The sequence below is a fragment of the Macaca fascicularis genome, chromosome 3 (assembly GCF_037993035.2).
Source record: "Macaca fascicularis isolate 582-1 chromosome 3, T2T-MFA8v1.1".
NCBI lineage: Eukaryota > Metazoa > Chordata > Mammalia > Primates > Cercopithecidae > Macaca > Macaca fascicularis.
In genome coordinates, this window is record NC_088377.1 from 108340547 (window position 1) to 108365255 (window position 24709).

General features: G+C 40.2%; 1 protein-coding gene across 1 annotated transcript in view; it reads right to left on the bottom strand.

The window, feature by feature from the left end:
• Positions 1-24709, bottom strand: part of DNAH11 (dynein axonemal heavy chain 11) — a 385830-nt gene that overhangs the window by 24737 nt on the left and 336384 nt on the right. Inside the window, exons 69-74 of the mRNA XM_065542209.2 lie at positions 19893-20063; positions 17133-17255; positions 15152-15345; positions 13804-13952; positions 12820-12947; positions 2471-2698 (exon numbers count right to left, since the gene is read on the bottom strand). Coding sequence (XP_065398281.1) covers positions 2471-2698; positions 12820-12947; positions 13804-13952; positions 15152-15345; positions 17133-17255; positions 19893-20063 — 993 coding nt within the window. The remainder of the gene's footprint in view (positions 1-2470; positions 2699-12819; positions 12948-13803; positions 13953-15151; positions 15346-17132; positions 17256-19892; positions 20064-24709) is intronic.

Consider the following 24709-nt stretch of genomic DNA (forward strand, 5'->3'; position numbering starts at 1 on the left):
AGCACTCATAAAAGACTAACATTTTAGATTTTCTGCAGAGTTTTTATTTTTTTGGTTGGTTCTGGCTAAAATAGGTTTGATGAGAAGATTATTTAGTGAATCACTTTGGTTATCTTTGCTTTTGCTACTTATTATTAAGTTCAGTCTTAATATTTCAGAGGATCCTCTCCGCTAAATAAGAAACATTCTTCCTTGAAGTTCCTAAAAGTCTTTTCAATAAGCGTAATCTTCAATTAATAAAAGTGGCTTTCCAGATAGCAGTCAAAAGAACTGACAGGTTCATGAAAAGACCAGAACAGGTGTTCTTAACTAGGGAATTCATGCATAGGCTTTGGGGGAATCTGTGAATCTTCATCATTATATGCAACATATTTTTAACAGTTATTATTTATTATTTTTTGAGACACTGTCCCACTCTGTTGCTCAGGCTGAAGCACAGTGGTGTGATCATAGCTCACTGCAGCCTCGAACTCCTGGGCTCAAGTGATCCTCCTCTCAGCCTCCTAAAGTGCTGGGATTGTAGGCGTGAGGCACTGTGTCTGGCCCAATATGCAGTACATCTTTGAATGTGTATTTCCCTGGGGAGAGTGTCCGTAGTTTTATGAGATTCTCAAAGTGATCTTTACCAAAAAAACAAAACAAATGAACAAAAAAGCTGAAGGATAATTGGGCTGAAGCATATTTGTTCATGAAATGTTCACTTTCATGAATAAAGATAATTATTTCAGGGGGTAGATAAGTCCTATTTTAAATAAATCAAATCAAATTCCTCTTTGTACTTACTTTGGGGAATAGCTTGAAAATGTCATAAATAGCCAGAAATTATAAATTAAGGGATGATTAAAAACATATATGTCTGTCATAGTGGCATATTGCAAATATTTAATAGTTTCAAAAGATTTTTTGAGTCCTACTATTTACACAATCTTCTGTCTATATATAGGATACAAATTACTCAATTATTTAATGAAGTAATTAACTGCATTCTTCAACACTGTATTCTTAGGTAGTCGATTATCATAATTCCTTCATAATATTGGTTTAGGTACTGACCCAAAAACTACTAGAAACGAAGTTAAGGATGTTGACATGCTTCACAGAAAACGATATTTCTAGGAGGGGGCTGAATATTTATCACCAAATCATATGTATTTCCTCTTTAGAGTTCATTCTACTCTCCTAACAAGAATGCGATTTATCAAGGATTTCCAAAAAATTCGAGGAAGGAAGGAAGATCTCAGAGCAATAGCAAGAAAGGAAAGACTTGATAATGATATTGATAAATATGATAGTTTGGGTAAAAAGAGTAATGGTAATAAAGGTATCATTAATTTATATATGTATTCAGCCAGATGTGGTGGCTCACACCTGTAATTCCAGCACTTTGGGAGGCCAAGGTGAGCAGATCACCTGAGGTCCGGAGTTCGAGACCAGCTTGGCCAACATGATGAAACCCTGTCTCTACTAAAAATACAAAAGTTAGCCGGGCATGGTGGTGGGCGCCTGTAATCCCAGCTACCTGGGAGGCTGAGGCAGGAGAATCACTTCAACCTGGGAGGCTGAGGTTGCAGTGAGCCAAGATCGTGCCATTGCACTCCAGCCTGGGCACAAGAGCAAAACTCTGTCTCAAAAAAAAAAAAAATACATACATACATACATACATGAATTTTTTTTGTCTTATCTTGCAAAAAACATGAAAATATAAATAAGGTGTCATAGATATAACCTGGAAAGAAGGCTTTAAATTTACTCATATCAAACCAGGGCTAAAACATTACACTGAAACTTTTACCATGTCATTACTGTCACCATGATCAACAATAACAACAATGACTTCTCCTCTTCCTGTGGTCAGAGATACTAGTCTGCCATATTTGTTTTCAAGAAGCAAGTTCCGGCTGGGCGTGGTGGCTCATGTCTGCAATCCCAGCACTTTGGGAGGCTGAAGCAGGTGGATCACCTGAGGTCAGGAGTTCAAGACCAGTCTGGCCAACATGGTGAAACCCCGTCTCTACTAAAAATACAAAAATTAGCTGGGTGTGGTGGTGTGCATCTGTCACCACAGCTACTTAGGAGGCTGAGGCAGGAGAATTGCTTGAACCCGGGAGGCGGAAGTTGCAGTGAGCCAAGATCATGCCACTGCACTCCAGCCTGGGCGACAAAGTGAGACTCTGTCTCAAAAAAAAAAAAAAAAGCAAGTTCCTTAAGAAGTTACCTAGTTTGCTTTCCCTAAACAGTAGCTGAAGTTTTCTTAGCGTTAGGGTGAAACTGAAATATATTTACTGGTCATTAGAATAGGAAATGATGGGGCAATTCTTTCAAGAGATTAAAACACACCCACCCCAACCCCTCCACACGCGAACACTGAGAACTTGTTTCATCCCTCCCAATGACCTGCCTGGGTTGATGCTGGGCCCACAGTGAGAAAACTCTGACTTCATTGTCTGCCTAGCATGCTTCACTTTCTTACCTGATCAAAGTTGTAGAGGGCAGCATGCAAATTGGCCAGCATCCCTGTGGGGGGTTCATTAGTGATCTTAATGGAATTTTCCAGCAGTCCTTGAGGGATGATGTGCTCATCTGGTGTAGGTGCTGACTCGGCACTCATGAAAACCCTGTAATCTCTGTGACTTCCTTGGCTGAATCTTTCAAGGAGCTTCTCCAAGGTGCCTAGCCACTTGGCTACCAGATGAACATTCTGAAAGACAGTATGGTGCATAATTCCTGTGAAGGTGAGGCATATTACTTGCATTATAAGATTACATTTTCCTATATATAATTGCACTGAAAACTCAGAGAACCATGATTCAGCATTTTCTTTATCAATACATCATAAAAAGGAAAAAAAAAGCCAAAAGGAAATTGAACCTTGAACATATTAAATGTTGCCAATCAACACAGATTGTCTTTGTAACCCAAAATCTCATGCAATACACATACCTACTTCAAACACCCACCAGTCACTTCTGAGATGCAGTTGCCTAGTACTTTTCTTTGTTATGGTTCAAATCCAATTACTGAGATGTATCGGGGTTAGTTTGAGAAAATATGAAAACTAAAAGCCAGAAATGTGCCTCATCATCTACTTCATTGGTTTCTGATGGAAACCTCTTCTACTCAAACTCCTGCTCATAAGCATATGGACTCAAAAGGATACAAGGGAAGCAAGGCTAGCTGAAAGAAAGCAATCATTCATTGTTAAGATACTTTGTGTATTCCTAACAGATGATTTTCCTTAAATTCTAGGGCTGTCAGAAATCACACACAAAAAATTAAATGCCGCCACCGTCATCATTCTTTGCTTTTCCGTTTTATGATTCACATATTTGCTCCTGCAATACCAAACACCCACAGGGTATAGCTTGGTAGTTGGTGCTGGGAGGGAGGTATAAAGGCTGCACCTTACACGCTCTCTGGCTTTGGAGAAGTCCTTGATATAGTAATTGAAACATCACACCCAGATATATATAATTATTTCCAACAAAGAAAAACATTTAAGATCACGACAGCCACAAAAATACAGAGAATGAAGGCAAACATGGAACAAAATAATAATGCAGGTATTCTTCTTTAAAATTTCTATTGCAAAAAGACCTAAGCCAACTCAGTCATTCACATTATTGGTTTTTATTCCCTTGGCAAATAATGAACATCGGTAGATGTGATGGGCTGAATTGTGTACCCTCAAATTCATATTTTGAAGTCTCAACCCCCAGCATCTCATAATGTGACTGTATTTGGAAATCGAGTCTTTACAGAGATGATTAAAGCTAAATGTGGTCCTTATGAAGGGTCTTAAACCAATATGACTGATGTCTTTATGAGAAGAAGGGATTAGGACTCAGAAACACAGAAGACACAAAAAGTTGGCCGTCTACTCTAGCACAGTAATACAGTAGATAAGGGCTCTAAGTTCCCTCCTTTACATGCTTGTTAACACGTTATAAGGAAAGAGTATTTCTCACTCCTAATTGTGTCAATCATAAAAGAAAACAAAAGAAACAATAATAAAACCTGCTTTGTAAACTCAATTATATCTTCATTCTCTGTCTTACGGGGTACAGCAGTACCTTACTTGAAAAGTTTACTTGAGAGGGCGGAGCAAGATGGCCGAATAGGAGCAGCTCCAGTCTCCAACTCCCAGCGCGAGCGACACAGAAGACCGGTGATTTCTGCATTTCCAACTGAGGTACTGGGTTCATCTCACTGGGGAGTGCCGGACGATCGGTGCTGGTCAGCTGCTGCAGCCCGACCAGCGAGAGCTGAAGCAGGGCGAGGCATTGCCTCACCTGGGAAGCGCAAGGGGGAAGGGAGTCCCTTTTCCCAGCCAGGGGAACTGAGACACACAACACCTGGAAAATCGGGTAACTCCCACCCCAATACTGCGCTTTAGGAAACAGGCACACCAGGAGATCATATCCCACACCTGGCCGGGAGGGTCCCACACCCACGGAGCCTCCCTCATTGCTAGCACAGCAGTCTGTGATCTACCGGCAAGGCAGCAGCGAGGCTGGGGGAGGGGCGCCCGCCATTGCTGAGGCTTAAGTAGGTAAACAAAGCTGCTGGGAAGCTCGAACTGGGTGGAGCTCACAGCAGCTCAAGGAAACCTGCCTGTCTCTGTAGACTCCACCTCTGGGGACAGGGCACAGTAAACTAAGACACACAGACACCTCTGCACAGACGCAAACGACTCTGTCTGACAGCTTTGAAGAGAGCAGTGGATCTCCCAACACGGAGGTTGAGATCTGAGAAGGGACAGACTCCCTGCTCAAGTGGGTCCCTGACCCCTGAGTAGCCTAACTGGGAGACATCCCCCACTAGGGGCAGTCTCACAGGGAGGAGTACACCCCACACCTCACAGGGAGGAGTACACCCCTGAGAGGAAGCTTCCAAAGCAAGAATCAGACAGGTACACTCGCTGTTCAGAAATATTCTATCTTCTGCAGCCTCTGCTGCTGATACCCAGGCAAACAGGGTCTGGAGTGGACCTCAAGCAATCTCCAACAGACCTACAGCTGAGGGTCCTGACTGTTAGAAGGAAAACTATCAAACAGGAAGGACACCTACACCAAAACCCCATCAGTACATCACCATCATCAAAGACCAGAGGCAGATAAAACCACAAAGATGGGGAAAAAGCAGGGCAGAAAAGCTGGAAATTCAAAAAATAAGAGTGCATCTCCCCCGGCAAAGGAGCGCAGCTCATCGCCAGCAACGGATCAAAGCTGGACGGAGAATGACTTTGACGAGATGAGAGAAGGCGGCTTCAGTCCATCAAATTTCTCAGAGCTGAAGGAGGAATTACGTACCCAGCGCAAAGAAACTAAAAATCTTGAAAAAAAAGTGGAAGAATTGATGGCTAGAGTAATTAATGCAGAGAAGGTCATAAACGAAATGAAAGAGATGAAAACCATGACACGAGAAATACGTGACAAATGCACAAGCTTCAGTAACCGACTCGATCAACTGGAAGAAAGAGTATCAGCGATTGAGGATCAAATGAATGAAATGAAGCGAGAAGAGAAACCAAAAGAAAAAAGAAGAAAAAGAAATGAACAAAGCCTGCAAGAAGTATGGGATTATGTAAAAAGACCAAATCTACGTCTGATTGGGGTGCCTGAAAGTGAGGGGGAAAATGGAACCAAGTTGGAAAACACTCTTCAGGATATCATCCAGGAGAACTTCCCCAACCTAGTAGGGCAGGCCAACATTCAAATCCAGGAAATACAGAGAACGCCACAAAGATACTCCTCGAGAAGAGCAACTCCAAGACACATAATTGCCAGATTCACCAAAGTTGAAATGAAGGAAAAAATCTTAAGGGCAGCCAGAGAGAAAGGTCGGGTTACCCACAAAGGGAAGCCCATCAGACTAACAGCAGATCTCTCAGCAGAAACTCTACAAGCCAGAAGAGAGTGGGGGCCAATATTCAACATTCTTAAAGAAAAGAATTTTAAACCCAGAATTTCATATCCAGCCAAACTAAGTTTCATAAGTGAAGGAGAAATAAAATCCTTTACAGATAAGCAAATGCTTAGAGATTTTGTCACCACTAGGCCTGCCTTACAAGAGACCCTGAAGGAAGCACTAAACATGGAAAGGAACAACCGGTACCAGCCATTGCAAAAACATGCCAAAATGTAAAGACCATTGAGGCTAGGAAGAAACTGCATCAACTAATGAGCAAAATAACCAGTTAATATCATAATGGCAGGATCAAGTTCACACATAACAATCTTAACCTTAAATGTAAATGGACTAAATGCTCCAATTAAAAGACACAGACTGGCAAACTGGATAAAGAGTCAAGACCCATCAGTCTGCTGTATTCAGGAGACCCATCTCACACGCAGAGACATACATAGGCTCAAAATAAAGGGATGGAGGAAGATTTACCAAGCAAATGGAGAACAAAAAAAAGCAGGGGTTGCAATACTAGTCTCTGATAAAACAGACTTTAAACCATCAAAGATCAAAAGAGACAAAGAAGGCCATTACATAATGGTAAAGGGATCAATTCAACAGGAAGAGCTAACTATCCTAAATATATATGCACCCAATACAGGAGCACCCAGATTCATAAAGCAAGTCCTTAGAGACTTACAAAGAGACTTAGACTCCCATACAATAATAATGGGAGACTTCAACACTCCACTGTCAACATTAGACAGATCAACGAGACAGAAAGTTAACAAGGATATCCAGGAATTGAACTCATCTCTGCAGCAAGCAGACCTAATAGACATCTATAGAACTCTCCACCCCAAATCAACAGAATATACATTCTTCTCAGCACCACATCATACTTACTCCAAAATTGACCACGTAATTGGAAGTAAAGCACTCCTCAGCAAATGTACAAGAACAGAAATTATAACAAACTGTCTCTCAGACCACAGTGCAATCAAACTAGAACTCAGGACTAAGAAACTCACTCAAAACCGCTCAACTACATGGAAACTGAACAACCTGCTCCTGAATGACTACTGGGTACATAACGAAATGAAGGCAGAAATAAAGATGTTCTTTGAAACCAATGAGAACAAAGATACAACATACCAGAATCTCTGGGACACATTTAAAGCAGTGTGTAGAGGGAAATTTATAGCACTAAATGCCCACAAGAGAAAGCAGGAAAGATGCAAAATTGACACTCTAACATCGCAATTAAAAGAACTAGAGAAGCAAGAGCAAACACATTCGAAAGCTAGCAGAAGGCAAGAAATAACTAAGATCAGAGCAGAACTGAAGGAGATAGAGACACAAAAAACCCTCCAAAAAATCAATGAATCCAGGAGTTGGTTTTTTGAAAAGATCAACAAAATTGACAGACCACTAGCCAGACTAATAAAGAAGAAAAGAGAGAAGAATCAAATCGATGCAATTAAAAATGATAAAGGGGATATCACCACCGACCCCACAGAAATACAAACTACCATCAGAGAATACTATAAACACCTCTACGCAAATAAACTGGAAAATCTAGAAGAAATGGATAATTTCCTGGACACTTACACTCTTCCAAGACTAAACCAGGAAGAAGTTGAATCCCTGAATAGACCAATAGCAGGCTCTGAAATTGAGGCAACAATTAATAGCCTACCAACCAAAAAAAGTCCAGGACCAGATGGATTCACAGCTGAATTCTACCAGAGGTACAAGGAGGAGTTGGTACCATTCCTTCTGAAACTATTCCAATCAATAGAAAAAGAGGGAATCCTCCCTAACTCTTTTTATGAGGCCAATATCATCCTGATACCAAAGCCTGGCAAGGACACAACAAAAAAAGAGAATTTTAGACCAATATCTCTGATGAACATCGATGCAAAAATCCTCAATAAAATACTGGCAAACCGGATTCAGCAACACATCAAAAAGCTTATCCACCATGATCAAGTGGGCTTCATCCCTGGGATGCAAGGCTGGTTCAACATTCGCAAATCAATAAACATAATCCAGCATATAAACAGAACCAAAGACAAGAACCACATGATTATCTCAATAGATGCAGAAAAGGCTTTTGACAAAATTCAACAGCCCTTCATGCTAAAAACGCTCAATAAATTCGGTATTGATGGAACGTACCTCAAAATAATAAGAGCTATTTATGACAAACCCACAGCCAATATCATACTGAATGGGCAAAAACTGGAAAAATTCCCTTTGAAAACTGGCACAAGACAGGGATGCCCTCTCTCACCACTCCTATTCAACATAGTGTTGGAAGTTCTGGCTAGGGCAATCAGGCAAGAGAAAGAAATCAAGGGTATTCAGTTAGGAAAAGAAGAAGTCAAATTGTCCCTGTTTGCAGATGACATGATTGTATATTTAGAAAACCCCATTGTCTCAGCCCAAAATCTCCTTAAGCTGATAAGCAACTTCAGCAAAGTCTCAGGATACAAAATTAATGTGCAAAAATCACAAGCATTCTTATACACCAGTAACAGACAAACAGAGAGCCAAATCAGGAATGAACTTCCATTCACAATTGCTTCAAAGAGAATAAAATACCTAGGAATCCAACTTACAAGGGATGTAAAGGACCTCTTCAAGGAGAACTACAAACCACTGCTCAGTGAAATCAAAGAGGACACAAACAAATGGAAGAACATACCATGCTCATGGATAGGAAGAATCAATATCGTGAAAATGGCCATACTGCCCAAGGTAATTTATAGATTCAATGCCATCCCCATCAAGCTACCAATGAGTTTCTTCACAGAATTGGAAAAAACTGCTTTAAAGTTCATATGGAACCAAAAAAGAGCCCGCATCTCCAAGACAATCCTAAGTCAAAAGAACAAAGCTGGAGGCATCACGCTACCTGACTTCAAACTATACTACAAGGCTACAGTAACCAAAACAGCATGGTACTGGTACCAAAACAGAGATATAGACCAATGGAACAGAACAGAGTCCTCAGAAATAATACCACACATCTACAGTCATCTGATCTTTGACAAACCTGAGAGAAACAAGAAATGGGGAAAGGATTCCCTATTTAATAAATGGTGCTGGGAAAATTGGCTAGCCATAAGTAGAAAGCTGAAACTGGATCCTTTCCTTACTCCTTATACGAAAATTAATTCAAGATGGATTAGAGACTTAAATGTTAGACCTAATACCATAAAAATCCTAGAGGAAAACCTAGGTAGTACCATTCAGGACATAGGCATGGGCAAAGATTTCATGTCTAAAACACCAAAAGCAACGGCAGCAAAAGCCAAAATTGACAAATGGGATCTCATTAAACTAAAGAGCTTCTGCACAGCAAAAGACACTACCATCAGAGTGAACAGGCAACCTACAGAATGGGAGAAAATTTTTGCAATCTACTCATCTGACAAAGGGCTAATATCCAGAACCTACAAAGAACTCAAACAAATTTACAAGAAAAAAACAAACAACCCCATCAAAAAGTGGGCAAAGGACATGAACAGATATTTCTCAAAAGAAGACATTCATACAGCCAACAGACACATGAAAAAATGCTCATCATCACTGGCCATCAGAGAAATGCAAATCAAAACCACAATGAGATACCATCTCACACCAGTTAGAATGGCAATCATTAAAAAGTCAGGAAACAACAGGTGCTGGAGAGGATGTGGAGAAATAGGAACACTTTTACACTGTTGGTGGGATTGTAAGCTAGTTCAACCATTATGGAAAACAGTATGGCGATTCCTCAAGGATCTAGAACTAGATGTACCATATGACCCAGCCATCCCATTACTGGGTATATACCCAAAGGATTATAAATTATGCTGCTATAAAGACACATGCACACGTATGTTTATTGCAGCACTATTCACAATAGCAAAGACTTGGAATCAACCCAAATGTCCATCAGTGACAGATTGGATTAAGAAAATGTGGCACATATACACCATGGAATACTATGCAGCCATAAAAAAGGATGAGTTTGACTCCTTTGTAGGGACTTGGATGCAGCTGGAATCCATCATTCTTAGCAAACTATCACAAGAACAGAAAACCAAACACCGCATGTTCTCACTCATAGGTGGGAACTGAACAATGAGATCACTCGGACTCTGGAAGGGGAACATCACACACCGGGGCCTGTCATGGGGAGGGGGGAGGGGGGAGGGATTGCATTGGGAGTTATACCTGATGTAAATGACGAGTTGATGGGTGCAGCACAGCAACATGGCACAAGTATACATATGTAACAAAACTGCACGTTATGCACATGTACCCTACAACTTAAAGTATAATAATAATAAATAAATTTAAAAAAAAAAAATAAAAAAAAAAAAAAAAAAAAAAAAAAAAAAAAAAAAAAAAAAGAAAAGTTTACTTGAAACAAATGTAAAAATATTCAAGGCAGTGACTTTGGAGTTACTGAAGGGGACAGAAAAACCTCCCAGCGAGCCATCGTGGGGCACAGGCACACGTCGGAATCTAGCTTGGCAGCTATTCTTGAGGGTACTGGCTTCGGGACTGGCTAGATTCTTATGCCTATTTTTCCAAGAACAGCAATGCTTGTTTAGACAATCTATGTGTCTTGGAAACGCATGAAAAATGGTCATTTTGCCCTTGAGAAATGGTTTTTAGTATGCTATGTTAATTCACAAACCTTCTGGTGTGCATATGAGATAAAGATAGTTGCTAGCCTGCTACTTTTATGATAGTTTTCTTTGGAACATGGGCTTTTGATTAACTACTATCTAAACACCTTTAGCGGGCTCTATCTAATCATAATAATTGATCATATTGGGGCTTGGGTAAGAACCAATTAACATGTACATACATATCATATACCCATTTTAATATAATGTAAATTATGAACAGTATAACAAGTTTCCATTATGCTTGTCTTCTCTTTCTTCAAAGTCCTGCTTCTCTTTTTCCTGCTGATCAAACGATACTAGAAACTTCTAGACACTGGGATGGCCTAAAGCCTGGTATAATCCCTCCTTACCAATTACTCTATGTGGGTACGGGGATGGAGAGTGAAGAGGTTTAAACAGTTACATTCTTGGTTACTGGCTTAGCCCTAAGAACAAAAATCAAAGGTCTGAAACAAATATCCAAAAGTAGATCCTTGACAAAATAAGATCTTTTACATTTTTTTTTTTTACGTTAAAACTTACAACTTGCAATTTTAGGGACAACAAGTAACTCAGCATAGATACAAAAGTAATGGAAACAGTTATTTTGAATATGTTCTTTTGAGGATGACTATAGCCCTCCTAATGTTCTCTCCAGTCTGAGCCACTGGGAGCATGAGAACGCTCAAAGAGCTCTTTCCTTTCTGAGACAATCTTAAAATTTACCAAACTGTCTAAGCCTCAACTGTTTTCTCTGAAAAAGCCAACCCTCCTGTGTTTCTGATTCTGAGCCTCAGAAGGGGATGCACCACACTGCCCTCAAGTCCCCTTACAAAGGTCTCTCTATGAAGGCCTCATCGAAGCAGTGGGTATTGTCCCAGAAGGTTACATTCCTGCAGTCATAAGCCTGCTTGGACTCTGGAAGCTTCTTTATGAATCCAGTTGCATTTCAAGCACAAATGCCAAAGGCACCGAGTCTGGATACTGGAGACACTAAGGGAGGCCAATGCTGTATCTTGCATAAGGGTGGCTATTTTCAGGAATGTCACCTGCTGCCAAACAGACCTAGTCTCAAGTACTAGCTCTGCTATCCAACCAGCCATGTGGCCTTGAGGCTCTCCAGCTACTAGGGTGCTCGCTTTTCTCATCTTTATATGGAGAATGGCGACTCTACCCTTGGAGCTTTGTTGTAATGATCCGAGATAAGGTAGCCTGTGAATTGCCTGCTGAACCTTTGCATGACTGAGCTGAAAACTAAACAGCCATTCCTAGACCTGCTGAGACAGCTAGCAGAGCGTGCTGTGGATGGAGTCAGCACATTTCTCAGGTGCCCTCTAATGCTGGCCTTTGCGCCACTGGTTCCTGTAATACTCAGCCAAGGGGGCCATCCCAGAGGACACTGGGGTGGGAGAACCATAGGTCTGTATGATGCTTGCCTGAGAAGGGATAAAGGAGTTTTCTACTCAAATTTAATTTATAATCAAAGGGAATGTTACACACCAGGTAGGGGCAGAGTTGGACTTGTATGAGATAATGATTAACGCAGGAGCCAGGTATTGGGGAGGGTCCCCAGAGAATCTCTGACCTGCCTGTGCATTGGGAGAACGCGGTGGAGCCATAGGAAATTGGCATCATTTGCAGTGGGGAGGAGCCTGGCCTCTACAGCTCCTGTGTGGTGGCCTGGTATTCAATCTGTGAGGTCGGGGCGTGTTAGCAGGATCCCCTCTCACTTTGCTGAGAGTATTTTTTTTCTTTTTCGCTCAATAAATTCCGTTCCCCCCACCCTTCAATGTGTCTGTGTTCCTAGTCCTTTCTGGTTGTGTGACAAGAACCCGGTTTTAACTGAGCTAAGGAGCAAAATTCTGCAACAATAATATACATTAAAAAGAGTTCTGTCGACTCTAATGTCAACCCAGATACTATGATAACAGTGTTGGCAATCTAAACGAGCTTGTTTGTTCTCAGGCAGTATTGAGTGTTCCAGATATCTCTAAGTGAAGGGAATGATGAAGCTCTTCCTAACAGTTTTAATTTCAGAGCACAGTGGCGAGACAGTCTCTCAGAAGATGGCAGCCATCACTGTCCGCAGAGCCCCTCGCCGTCTCTGCAGGCATCATGAACACTGACAGAACTGGCTGGACTCTGCAAATCGCCTTGTTAACGGGGCATTCTGATGGGCTGGACAGCTCTGCCCTGGCCCTCCTCTGTGTTTATGCCTGTGTCTTCCCTGAACTTTAATACTCACTTGGAGGATGACCCAGTGTCCTCCTTTGGAAGCTTTCTCCAGTGCCATTTCTGCCACCATCTCCTGACCTTGTCCTAAAGACACATTGTGGAATTTTCCAGAGTCAATTGTAAAGCCAAGTCTTTTGCCTGTGGGAGAATACACCATGGTGAGAGGAAACATCTATGAAGGAGGGTAAGAGGAGCCTGGAATTCTGTGGTCTAATGCACACCTGTGGTCACCGCAGCCATCTTCTGGGTGACTGTCCTGAAGAATCCAAATGAAACTTCTGTTGTATCCACAAGCAGCATTTTGAGCTCTCCACAGCTGCCTCACTACAAGCATTAGAAAAGCCTGTGGAAGCCAGTTCCTTAGGTTTTATGATAATGAAGCTTTTGACATTTTGATAGATGGCAGGCATTGTTATGGAGCTTTATAAACTCTTGCAGGAGTAGCAAAGCATTTCTCTCATAAAAAGGAGCAACATGTGGTAGATATCACATCATTTTTTTTCAATGGATCTGTTCATTGGGTAAACGCACAAGCCTCTCACCTTGTGAGGCTGCATTTAAATTGAGCAGTCAGGTCACAGCTATATTAACCTGGTATTCTTGGTGCAGGCCGTGGGGAATGGTAATCCAGAATACAAAGGCGACAGTGCCTTGTGCAATCAAATACACTTGCTCTAATGACCATTATTTAGTCACAGGGGGCACAAGATTACATGAACATGGGGAAAATTGCCCTTTGGCCCTTATATAGTCAAAAGGTGGAAAACAGTACAAAGGAAACTTGCATTATGCCAGCCAGAGGAATGTTCCATTTCAACATTTCTTCAGACTATGGTGTTATTAGCTTTATATTTTCCATACATCCAATCTTCAACAACAATAAAAAAGAAACTAAGATCACTGTGAACTGAAAGGAAGGGAAGGGGGTGGGGGGTGAAAGGGAGGGAGGGAGGGAGGGAGAAAGGGCGGGCCAGTGAGCCTCCCTGCCACTCACCAAGAATCTCCAGGTCTTTAAGGGCATCTACCCCTGGAGACAGGATGAAGAATATGGGGGTGGCCGGGCTGCTTTCTTCAAATGCTTTAACTAAGTCCAATCTGGTCCTCTCTACATACTTTGCACCCAGTTTTTCCTCTACAAAATTTCTATAAAAAACAAGAATACAAAAAAACATGATCAGTCGTTTTGACCTTGAAGAGAGTCACCATTTGGATAAGCTTAAACCACACAGGCACAGGATAGAAGTAACCATGTTTATTATGTGGGATGTCTTGTTAGAATAACAATATGAATCCAACTGGATGTATGGGGTAGGTGTGTTAATGAAATCCCTCTCTTCCTTAGAAGCTCTGGAAATCAGAAGCCTACAATTCCATTTTGGGGGGCTACTGAGACCCCCCTCCGAGTGTCATCAGCTGTCTGCTATGGCTTTGTATCCCCCAAATCCCCTGCCAGATTCCCCCATTACTTATTAACAGTTCATTAGATTTGCCACAGGGCAATTTTCCAGCCTGCTGGGCTTCTCATGAATATACAAATGCTTTTTGGGGTGTTTCTAACACAGGGAGGCTCAATTAAGCAAGTATTTTCCAGCAGCATCAGATTTAGCAGAAAGTAAGTACTACTAAGCAGAATTAACTTGTAAAGTAGAGTTCAGCAGAGGCTTCTGCAAAGGGAAAATTGGCTGAACTAGACAAAGCAAAGGAAAAAACCTGAGGCACATGAATGTTACTGAAGAAACACAATAGGGAAGGAAGTTGAGAACTCTTTCGTTGGTGAATTCAAATTAGAATAAGACTTGTGTGAATTAAGCAGCACATTACCATTTAGAAGCCAAGAGGGCAAAGAAAAAGGACACTTAAACCAAGATGTAGACAAGGGTTTCTGCTTTGAAATTGCATTGGTTGTAAAGTTAGAGGGACTATGAGTGACTTCATGAAGGGAATTCATTTTGGTTTTACATGCAAAATCTTCAGAGCCAAAATGCCATCCCATCACTGAATGAAAACGATGGAAATTATACTTGGATAATGCATGAATGCATGTTTCTGGCCTCTGAACTCTGCTGACACCCATTTCTCTTCCAGGAGTATTTTCATCAGTCCCCTGTCTCCCCTCTACTGATTTCAGAATTAAGTTTTTCAGGAAGAATGTGCTGAGTCTGCCTAGCACATGGTTTAGTGTTTAGCAAATTTTAACAGTAGCAATGATTATAATATCAAAATCTCAGCAGAATCACTCCCCATCAATATGGATGGTAAACACTTCCACCAGATCCTCCTAACTCCTCAGACTACATTTCCTATATGTTTACTTGTGTTTCCAAAACTGCTGACCACCCCACCTGAGAGCATATGTCATTCTGTCAGGGCGCATTGCTCTCAGAATAATCAGCTTCTGTATTAAACTCTTCTTCTTCCATTCTTGAGGTAATTTTTCTTTTTCTGGACACTCGGATTCTACCCACTTCCTCCACTGCTTGGCAGATCCTTCCACATCTCGGTCTATGCCTCGAAATTCTTCCAAGAGGGCAATTGCCTGTAATATGATAGGGAAACAAGTAGGAATGGTGTGAACGATACTTCATAGTTTGAGATGAAGACTTGTGAATGTGCCTAATTTTATGTAAAAAATCCGTGCTGGATAGTGTTCACTTTCCTCTCCAGATTTCCTAATTTTGCTTTTGTTTTTGTTTTTTGCTCTGCGGAACGGGTGAGCTCAAAGGACACTTGAGCTAAGTTCCCTGGTTCCCTGACCTAGTTGGGTTTGGCCAACAAAATGCAATGACAGGAGCCTGGAAGACTGGAGAAGAGAGAAGTGGGGGTACTTCTGTCAGAGGCATTTGAACCAGAGCAACTCCATCTTGAATAGGAGTTGGGTAAATTGAGGCTGGGACCTGCTGGGCTGCATTCCTAGGAGGTTAAGGCATTCTAAGTCACAGGATGAGACAGGAAGTTGGCACAAGATACAGGTCATAAAGATAAAACAGCTTGCAGTAAGGAAGCTGGCTAAAACCCAACAAAACCAAGATGGTGATGAGGGTGACCCCGGTTGTTGTCACGGCTACACTGCACCAGTGCCATGACAGTTTACAAATGCCATGGTAACGTTAGGAAGTTACCCTATATAGTCTAAAAACGGGAGGTATGACTAATCCACCCTTTGTTTAGCATCAAGAAATAACCATAAAAATGGGCAACCAGCAATCTTCAGGGCTACTCTGCCTATGGAGTAGCCATTCTTCGTTCCTTTATTAACAGACTTGCTTTCACTTTATGGACTTACCCTGAATTCTTTCTTGCACGAAATCCAAGAGCCTCTCTTGGGGTCTGGATCAGGACTCCTTTCTGGGAACATTTCCACCCCAGCTCTTTCTCACAGGAATGTGGTTTGGCAGGGAATATGTTTCTCCGCCACAGGCCACAGATCCCCTACGGTTGGCTCTCTCCCATAACTTCATTTCTCAGTAGTTCCAGTAACTGTCCTTTTCCTCCTTTTTCCTGCCCCATCCCCTGGCTGATTTCCTAATCCTTCTTGCCCATACTATGAAAACAGACTCTTGGTTAAACTTTCTTCATCACCCTTTTGAATGTGCCATCTGTTTCCTGTTGACACCCTGAGTGATACACATTTGAACTTGAATTTTGAATTCTAAAGTTACAATCTAATTACAAATACTAATTTAAAAAACTGAACATATATAAAAATAAGAGGTAACAGTTATTTTCAATGCATAGAAATATTTCCTTCTTAGAAAAAAGAGTAGGGCAAAGCTTAGCGTATGTTGAACATCATTAAGATACTCCAGATCCTGGGAGAATTAACTCCTAACAATAGGGCCTTTGACAGAAAAATGCAATGAGCATTGATAATTGAGGTTTAAGCCAACTGTCACTTTTTTCTCTATAATATTCTGCTTTGCTTAAACATTTTACAATGAGAATAAACTAACCTATTGTGGTGTAATTTAAAGAACTATTTAGAAAAATGGAGAAACAATTTAAAAAGAAAACAAAGTAGATTTAAGGAAATTTTAAAAAATATTCATTTGTATCACTTGGCTTTTATCAAAGGTCCTGACAGATTGTACATGTTTATTAACTTTTCCACCCATACATAAGTTAAAGGCTCCTTTACATCTAAATGAGAAATTAACCAATTAAATAATACAAAGATTAATAACATTACATTATATAGGGCATTTCTAAACTGAAATGGTGCTTAATACATCACTTGTATTCTTTAATGTTTACATTTCAACACTGGAGAGAGAGCTAGTATTTTAAATAAGATCCAGAAATTAAGAAACTGTATTCCTAACATACCTTGATAGCACTCCATGACTGAGAAGTTAGGAAGTCAACAGGACTCAGATGAGTGTGTTCAACGGTGAATCGAAGCAGGAAATCCAATTCAAGGGGGTCTATCTCTTTCTTTCTCAACAAAATCTTGAGAGTAGACAAAATTGAAAAGGATTATTTGGTTTACATCAAAATCATGACACCGGAAGTAGTCACACATTTAACAGACATGACTGAGCAGGTAGAACCACACCTGCTGGGAAGTCCAGTTGATATCTGTTCTATTGTTGAAATAGTGAATCTCAGATTATGTCAATGATCTCAAAACCATGATCAGAAATCTAACAGAAAATAATTATGAAGGCTGATTTACTCCAATTCTAACACCTATCTCTATTAGCAACATATTTAAAATATGCATTCATAAGTGTTTTATTATTAGATCAAACTTGTCTTAACACTTATTCAAAATGAGAAAGCCTCTGGTGACAATGGATTAAATTACTAAACAGAAGGTAGAATCAGTATTATTAGTTAATTCTGGTACAGTAGTTATTCAATAAACTACGAGGTACATGAAGTTTAATATGTAAGATTATATCGAGAAGAATGAGAAAACCTTTTACAGGTACAACTAAACACATTGTGAAGTGGAATAAACTTCAGATATTCTGCTCACAGAACTGATAAAAAATCCATAGCATATTTTGGAGAGTACAAATGAAGTATTCCTAATTTTCATATAAAAACCATAACACCCCACAGAGCTAAACAGGTAAAATTTTTGAGCTTTATATTATCTTAAAATTCCAGATATTTTCAAAAGGTGTTATAAGTGATAACATGCATTAAAATATTTTATTAGATTTTTTTTTCTTGAGTTTATTTCAACAAAAAAGTAATTGTCCATATAGTTATGAAACTTTGATTTATGTAGATTGTCAGGAGTTGAGGTTATGATACAGCTATGGCTTCCAAAGGGAAGTTTTAAATAGATGTTCATGTCATGTACTATCATCCCTGGCCTTTTCCTATTAATGAGCAGTACATACAAAACAAGTATTTCACGGCTGTCATCCCAGCACTTTGGGAGGCAGAGGCGGGTGGATCATGAGGTCAAGAGATCAAGACCATCCTGGCCAACACAGTGAAACCCCATCTCTACTACAAATACAAAAATTAGCTGGGTGTGGTGGTGCGTGCCTGTAGTCCCAGCTACTTGGGAGGCTGAGGCAGGAGAATCGCTTGAACCTGGGAGGCGGAGGTTGCGTAAGCTGAGATCGCGCCACTGCACTCCAGCCTGGCAATAGAGCGAGATTCTGTCTCAAAACAAACAAACAAAAAAACAAGTAATTCATTGTGTAATGCCTTGCTCCTGTTTATTAGATGTACAGTTCATCATTAGCTACAGGTGTGTATAAAGTGCCTTCTTTGGCACACACAGAATAGGTAAGATGTAGATATTTCCTTAACATTTGGATAGAAAAAGACATAAAGCAAACTAGCTGATAAAAAAAAGGGACAACCTGCTTATTTTATCTAGGAATGTGGTCTGCAAGGCTTTCTTTTTTCTTATCATGAACACTTTTTTTTTTTTTTAAAAGACGGAGTCTCCCTCTGTCGCCCAGGCTGGAGTGCAGTGGAGTGATCTCGGCTCACTGCAACCTCTGCCTCTCAGGTTCACACCATTCTCCTGCCTCAGCTTCCCAAGTAGCTGGGACTACAGGTGCCCGCCACCACGCCTGGCTAATTTTTTGTATTTTTAGTAGAGACAGGGTTTCACTATGTTAGCCAGGATGGTCTCAATCTCCTGACCTCGTGATCCACCCACCTCAGCCTCCCAAAGTGCTGGGATTACAGGCGTGAGCCACTGCGCCTGGCCACAAACACTTTTATTTAAACAAAGTCTTTCATAGAAATTCATGTGAAAAAGGAAAAGAAAAAAAAAAAGGAAGCAGGTTTCACTGAAGGTGTGGGCAAGAAACCTGGAGCTCTCTTTACCTATTCACTGCTGTCATTTTCCTAATTTTAATTGACAAATAATAATTATATATATTTAAGTGGTACAGTGTGATGCTTTGATACATGTTTATATTGTAGAATGGTTAAATTAAGCTAATTCATATATCCATCACGTCACATACTTATCTTTTTTGTGATGAGACTTAAAATCTCCTTTAGCAATTTAAAAATACACATTATTAACTACACACAATGTTAAAAAAAGGAAAATTCAGTCATTTGTGACAACATGGATGAACCCAGTCGCTGTTTTGTAGGGAGACTCTGAACAACTCCCAGATCCACTCAGATCTGGACTCATAACCCTCATCTCAAAGAACCTTCCTGGTAGGGCCTGGACGGTTCTTTACAGGACCCGAGAAGGTGAGAAGAATGTCTCATGAATGTTTTTCAGGGTGACCACTGTGGTAGGAGTGTAATGTGTATACCCACCCCCCAGTGCCCACTCCCCAAACCAAAGCACTGGGACCTAGGAGAAGGCTGTCACATGCCCAAGTTCCCCATGGGAGACAAATTCTCCTCATGCCACCAAGAGCTTCTGAAAAAGGTGCCTATTATATTTTGCTTCAACAGAAAATATATAATATTTTATATATTACATAAAAAATATATACTATTTTACATAAAAATACATATATAATATTATATATATATTATATATATATATATATAGAGAGAGAGAGAGAGAGAGAGTCAGAGAGAGAGAGAGAGGCATCTGCCTTTGGTTCTGGGGATCCTTTTTCAAGTAACTGATCTCCTTACCTGAAAAGCCATCTGGGACAGGAAGGTGAGCTTGTCCTTCTCAAACAGCGCCTGGCTGGTGTAGAGGAAGACGGCGTGGGTGATGCTCTCCATCAGGATAGAGATGCGTCCCTGCATGTCTTCCACCTTGTCAGCCTGCTCAATCACTCTGTGGAACAGCACGTTAAATGCCTGGGAAATTTAATGTGACCATTAAAATGTGACAATTGGCGCCTGGATATCTAGCTAGCCCCAGATACACAGGGCGATGGTTTAAGTTTTATCAATAGGGAGTGAGAATGAGGCAAAATTTTTAGAAGGATTATAGTTTCTGGCACATGGTACATGCTCATCAAATGTTTGCTGTCATTACTGTTATTATGAATATGATTCCATGAAATCCATTCAGTCTCTTTCCAAGCAACTGAATTGCATCATTTTCTCTCCTTCTGCCCATGTACTTAAAACAATATTTTAATATTTAATTGTGGTAGGATACACATAACATAAAAGTTACCATCTTAACAATTTTAAGTGTACACACATTCAGTTCAATAGTGTTAAGTATATTCACATTCTTGTGTAACCAGTCTCTGGAATTTTTTTTTCATGAACATAAATTACACTGTTTAATGCAGACTCAAGGCCACACATTTTTGGGGGAGTAGGTTTTACTTGCAGTGCAGATTCTCTTCACGTAAGATTACAAAAATACAACACAATGTGATGAGTCCAATTTAAACATTACGTGTGGCAGTCCATATTAACACAAATAGCTCCCAAAGAGGAACAAGAAAAGCTAAATCTTGTGTCACTAGGATGCCACAGCTTTTTCATTTTGCAAAACTGAAGCTCTGTACCCATTAAACAACTGTATATTCTTCCTTCCCCCCAACCCTGGCAACCACCTTTATTCTACTTTCTGTATCTATGACTTTGACTATTATAGGTACCTCACTGATATGGTTTGGCTGTGTCCCCACCCGAATCTCATCTTAAATTATCGCTCCCATAATTCCCATGTGTTGTGGGAGGGACCTGGTGGGAAATAACTGAATCATGGGGGTGGTTTCCCCCATACTGTTCTGGTGGTAGTGAATAAGTCCCATGAGATCTGATGGTTATATAAGGGGAAATCTCTTTCACTTGGCTCTCATTCTGTCTTGCCTGCTGCCATGTAAGAAGTGCCTTTCACCTTCCGTGATGATTGTGAGGCCTCCCCAGCCACGTGGAACTGTGACTCTCTTTCTTTATGAATCACCCAGTCTCTTGGGTATGTCTTTATCAGCAGTGTGAAAACAGACTAATACACTCATACAAGCAGAGTCACAGTCTTACTGTGACTGGCTCATTTGAGTTAGGATAATATCCTCAAGGTTCATCCATGTTGTAGCATGTATGAGAAATTTGTTCATTTTTAAGGCAAAAGAATATTCAACTGCATGGATATACATTCGATCAATCTATTCATCCCCTGATGGACACTTGGGTTGCTTCCACCTTTTGACTATTGTAAGTAATGCTATTATGAATTTGGGTGTTTGGATATCTCCTAGAGACCCTCATTTGATTCTTTTGAATAAACAGCTATAAGTGGAATTGCTTGATCATATGGTCATTCTATTTGTAATTTTTCTGAGGAACTGCTACACTGTTTTCCACAGTGGCTGTACCATTTTGCATTTCCACCAAAAGATTCCAATGTCTCCACGTCATCACCAACACTTGTTATTTTTTTTTTTATAGTAGCCATTCTAATGGGTGTGAGGTGATATCTCATTGTGGTTTTGATTTGCATTTCCCTAAAAATTGGTAATGTTGAGTATTTTTTCATATGTTTGTTGGTCTTTTTTTTTGAGACAAACTTTCATTCTGTCATCCAGCCTGAAGTGCAGTGGAGTAATCATGGCTCATTGCAACCTCAGCCTCCTGGTCCTAAACAATACTCCCACCTCAGCCTCTTGGGTAGCTGAGACTACAGGTATGTGTCATCACACTTGGCTAATTTTTAAATTTTTTTGTATACACAAGGTTTCTCTGTGCTGCCTAGGCTTGTTGATCATTTTTATAACATCTTTGGAGAAATGTCCACTTACGTCCTTATCCTATTTTAAAATCTGGTTATTTGCTTTTTTTTTTTTGGTTCCATGTACTTTCGGGATGCCCTTTGGTCATCTGTTCTTCCTTTAAGGATTACTCTTGATATTTATTACTCTCGTTCATGCCTTGGTGATAATGGCATTATATGGATTGCTATCTCTCTCTCTATATATATAAATTTGAAAAATATATCTGTATATATAAATAGCTGTCAATATACAAATATTTATTTATTTTTGGATGATAGGGACCAGAGACCACAGATTAATTAACCTTGAAGTATGTATATTTGAGTGAAAGTAAAATCCTACAATGACAGATATATACAGTAAACATTGGTAAGAAGGCATTAATGAAGGATAGCTTGAATATGTCTTATCTGAAATGGTTGGGGCCAGAAGTGTTTCAGATTTTGGATTTTTTCAGATTTTTGAATATTTGCATATACATAATGAGATATCTTGGGGATGGAACCCAAGTTTAAACACAAAAGCATTTATAGGTTGGGCTTGGTGGTTCATGCCTATAATCCCAGCACTTTGGGAGGCCGAGGCAGGTGGATCACCTGAGGTCAGGAGTTTGTTACCAGCCTGGCCAACAGGGTGAAACTCCATCTCTACTAAAAATACAAAATTTAGCCAGGCATGGTGGTGGGTGCCTGTAGTCCCAGTTACTCGAAGGGCTGGGACAGGAGAATTGCTTCAATCTGGGAGGTGGAGGTTGCAGTGAGCTGAGATCGCGCCACTACATTCCAGTCTGGATGACAGAGTGAGACTCTATCTCAAAAAACAAAACAAAATGAAAAAACAAAATTCATTTAAGTTTCATATACACCTTATACACATAGCCTGAAGTTAATTTTATACAATATTTTAAATAATTTTGTGCAAGAAGTGCTTGAGGTCAGGTGTAGAATTTTCCACTTGCGGCATCTCGTCAGCATTCAAAAAATTTCGTATTTTGGAGCATTCTGGTTTTTGGATTAGGATGCTCAATCTGTACTAACCTGATATTTACACTTTTTTTGTTTTTGAGATGGAGTCTCGCTCTGTCGCTGAAGCTGGAGTGCAGTAGGGCAATCTCAGCTCACTACAAGCTCCGCCTCCCGGGTTTACGCTATTCTCCTGCCTCAGCCTCCTGAGTAGCTGAGACTACAGGCGTCCACCACCACGCCCGGCTAATTTTTGTATTTTTAGTAGAGATGGGGTTTCACCATGTTAGCCAGGATGGGCTCAATCTCCTGACCTTGTGATCCGCCCTCCTAGGCCTCCCAAAGTGCTGGTATTACAGGCATGAGCCACCATGCCCAGCCGATATTTACACTTTTTTAAAATCAGTTTTTCATTTACACACAATAAAATGTGCCTATTATATGTACAGCTTGATGAGTCTTGACAAATAGATATATTCTAATAACTGTAGCAACCAAGATATAAAACCTTTCTACTTACATCACCAGAAAAAGTTCTCACGTGCCTATTTACAGCCAATTTCCACCACCATCCCCAGCCCCAGTCAATTACTGACCTGCCTCTGTCACTGTAGAATAATTTTGCCTTTTCAATAATTTCACAGAAATAGCATCATATGGTATATACTCCTTGGTATCTGGCTGCTTCTTTTCAACATAATGTTTTGGTGACACATCCATGTTGTTGTGTACACCAACAATTCATACCTTTATGTTTTGAGTGATAGCCCACTGTGGGAACATGCAAAATCTGCATAACTATTAATGTGCCAGTCCTTTGGGTTGTTTTCAGACTTTGACTTTTATGAATAAAGTGTCTCTGAACATTTGTTAACAAGCTGTTTGCAGGCATACATTTTTATTTCTCTTAGGTAAATGCCTGGAGTAAAAGTGTGAGATCATATTTTGTAACTGTATATTTACCTTTATAAGAAATTGCCAAACTGTTTTCCAAAGTGGTTTATTGTGTTTCCTCCAGCAATGTGAGAGAGTTGTGGTACCATATCTGTGTTACACTTGCTATTAACAGTCTTCTAAACTTGTAGCCCCCCGCATTCTGCTTTTGTTTTGAATTTTTCTGATGCCTGATGAGCATTTTTAATGTGCTTGTGGATAATTCATATGTGTTACATCTCTGTTCAACTCTTATTACTGAGTTGTACAAGTTCTTTATATATCCTGATACAAATTCTTTGTTTTATATGTATGTATTGAGAATATTGTCTTTGGTTGTCTGTGGCCTACCTTTTCATCTTCATACCTTTTGAAAACCATAAACTTTTAAGTTTGATAAGGTTCAATTTATTAATTTTTTATTTTTTATTGTGTCCTAAGAAACCTTTACCTAACCCAAAGTCCGAAGCTTTTCTCTTATTTTTTTTCCTAGAAAATGTATAGCTTAATCAATTCATTTTGAATTTTTTATATGGTATAACAATTTGAGGTTTATTTTATGTCATGTGGATATCCAATTGTCCTAGCACCATTTGTTGTAAAAACTAGCCTTTCCTCATTGAATTGTCTTGGCACCCCTACTGAAAATCAACTGACCATGCATTTGTGGGTGTAATTCTGGATTCTCTAATCTGTTCCACAGATCTATGCATTTTTTTTCAGGCCAGTACTACAACATCTTGATTTGTGTAGATATGTCTTTTCATTTTTTGAGACGGAGTCTCACTCTGTTGCCCAGGCTGGAGTGCAGTGGCACAATCTCATCTCACTGCAAGCTCCGCCTGACAGGTTCATGCCATTCTCTTGCCTCAGC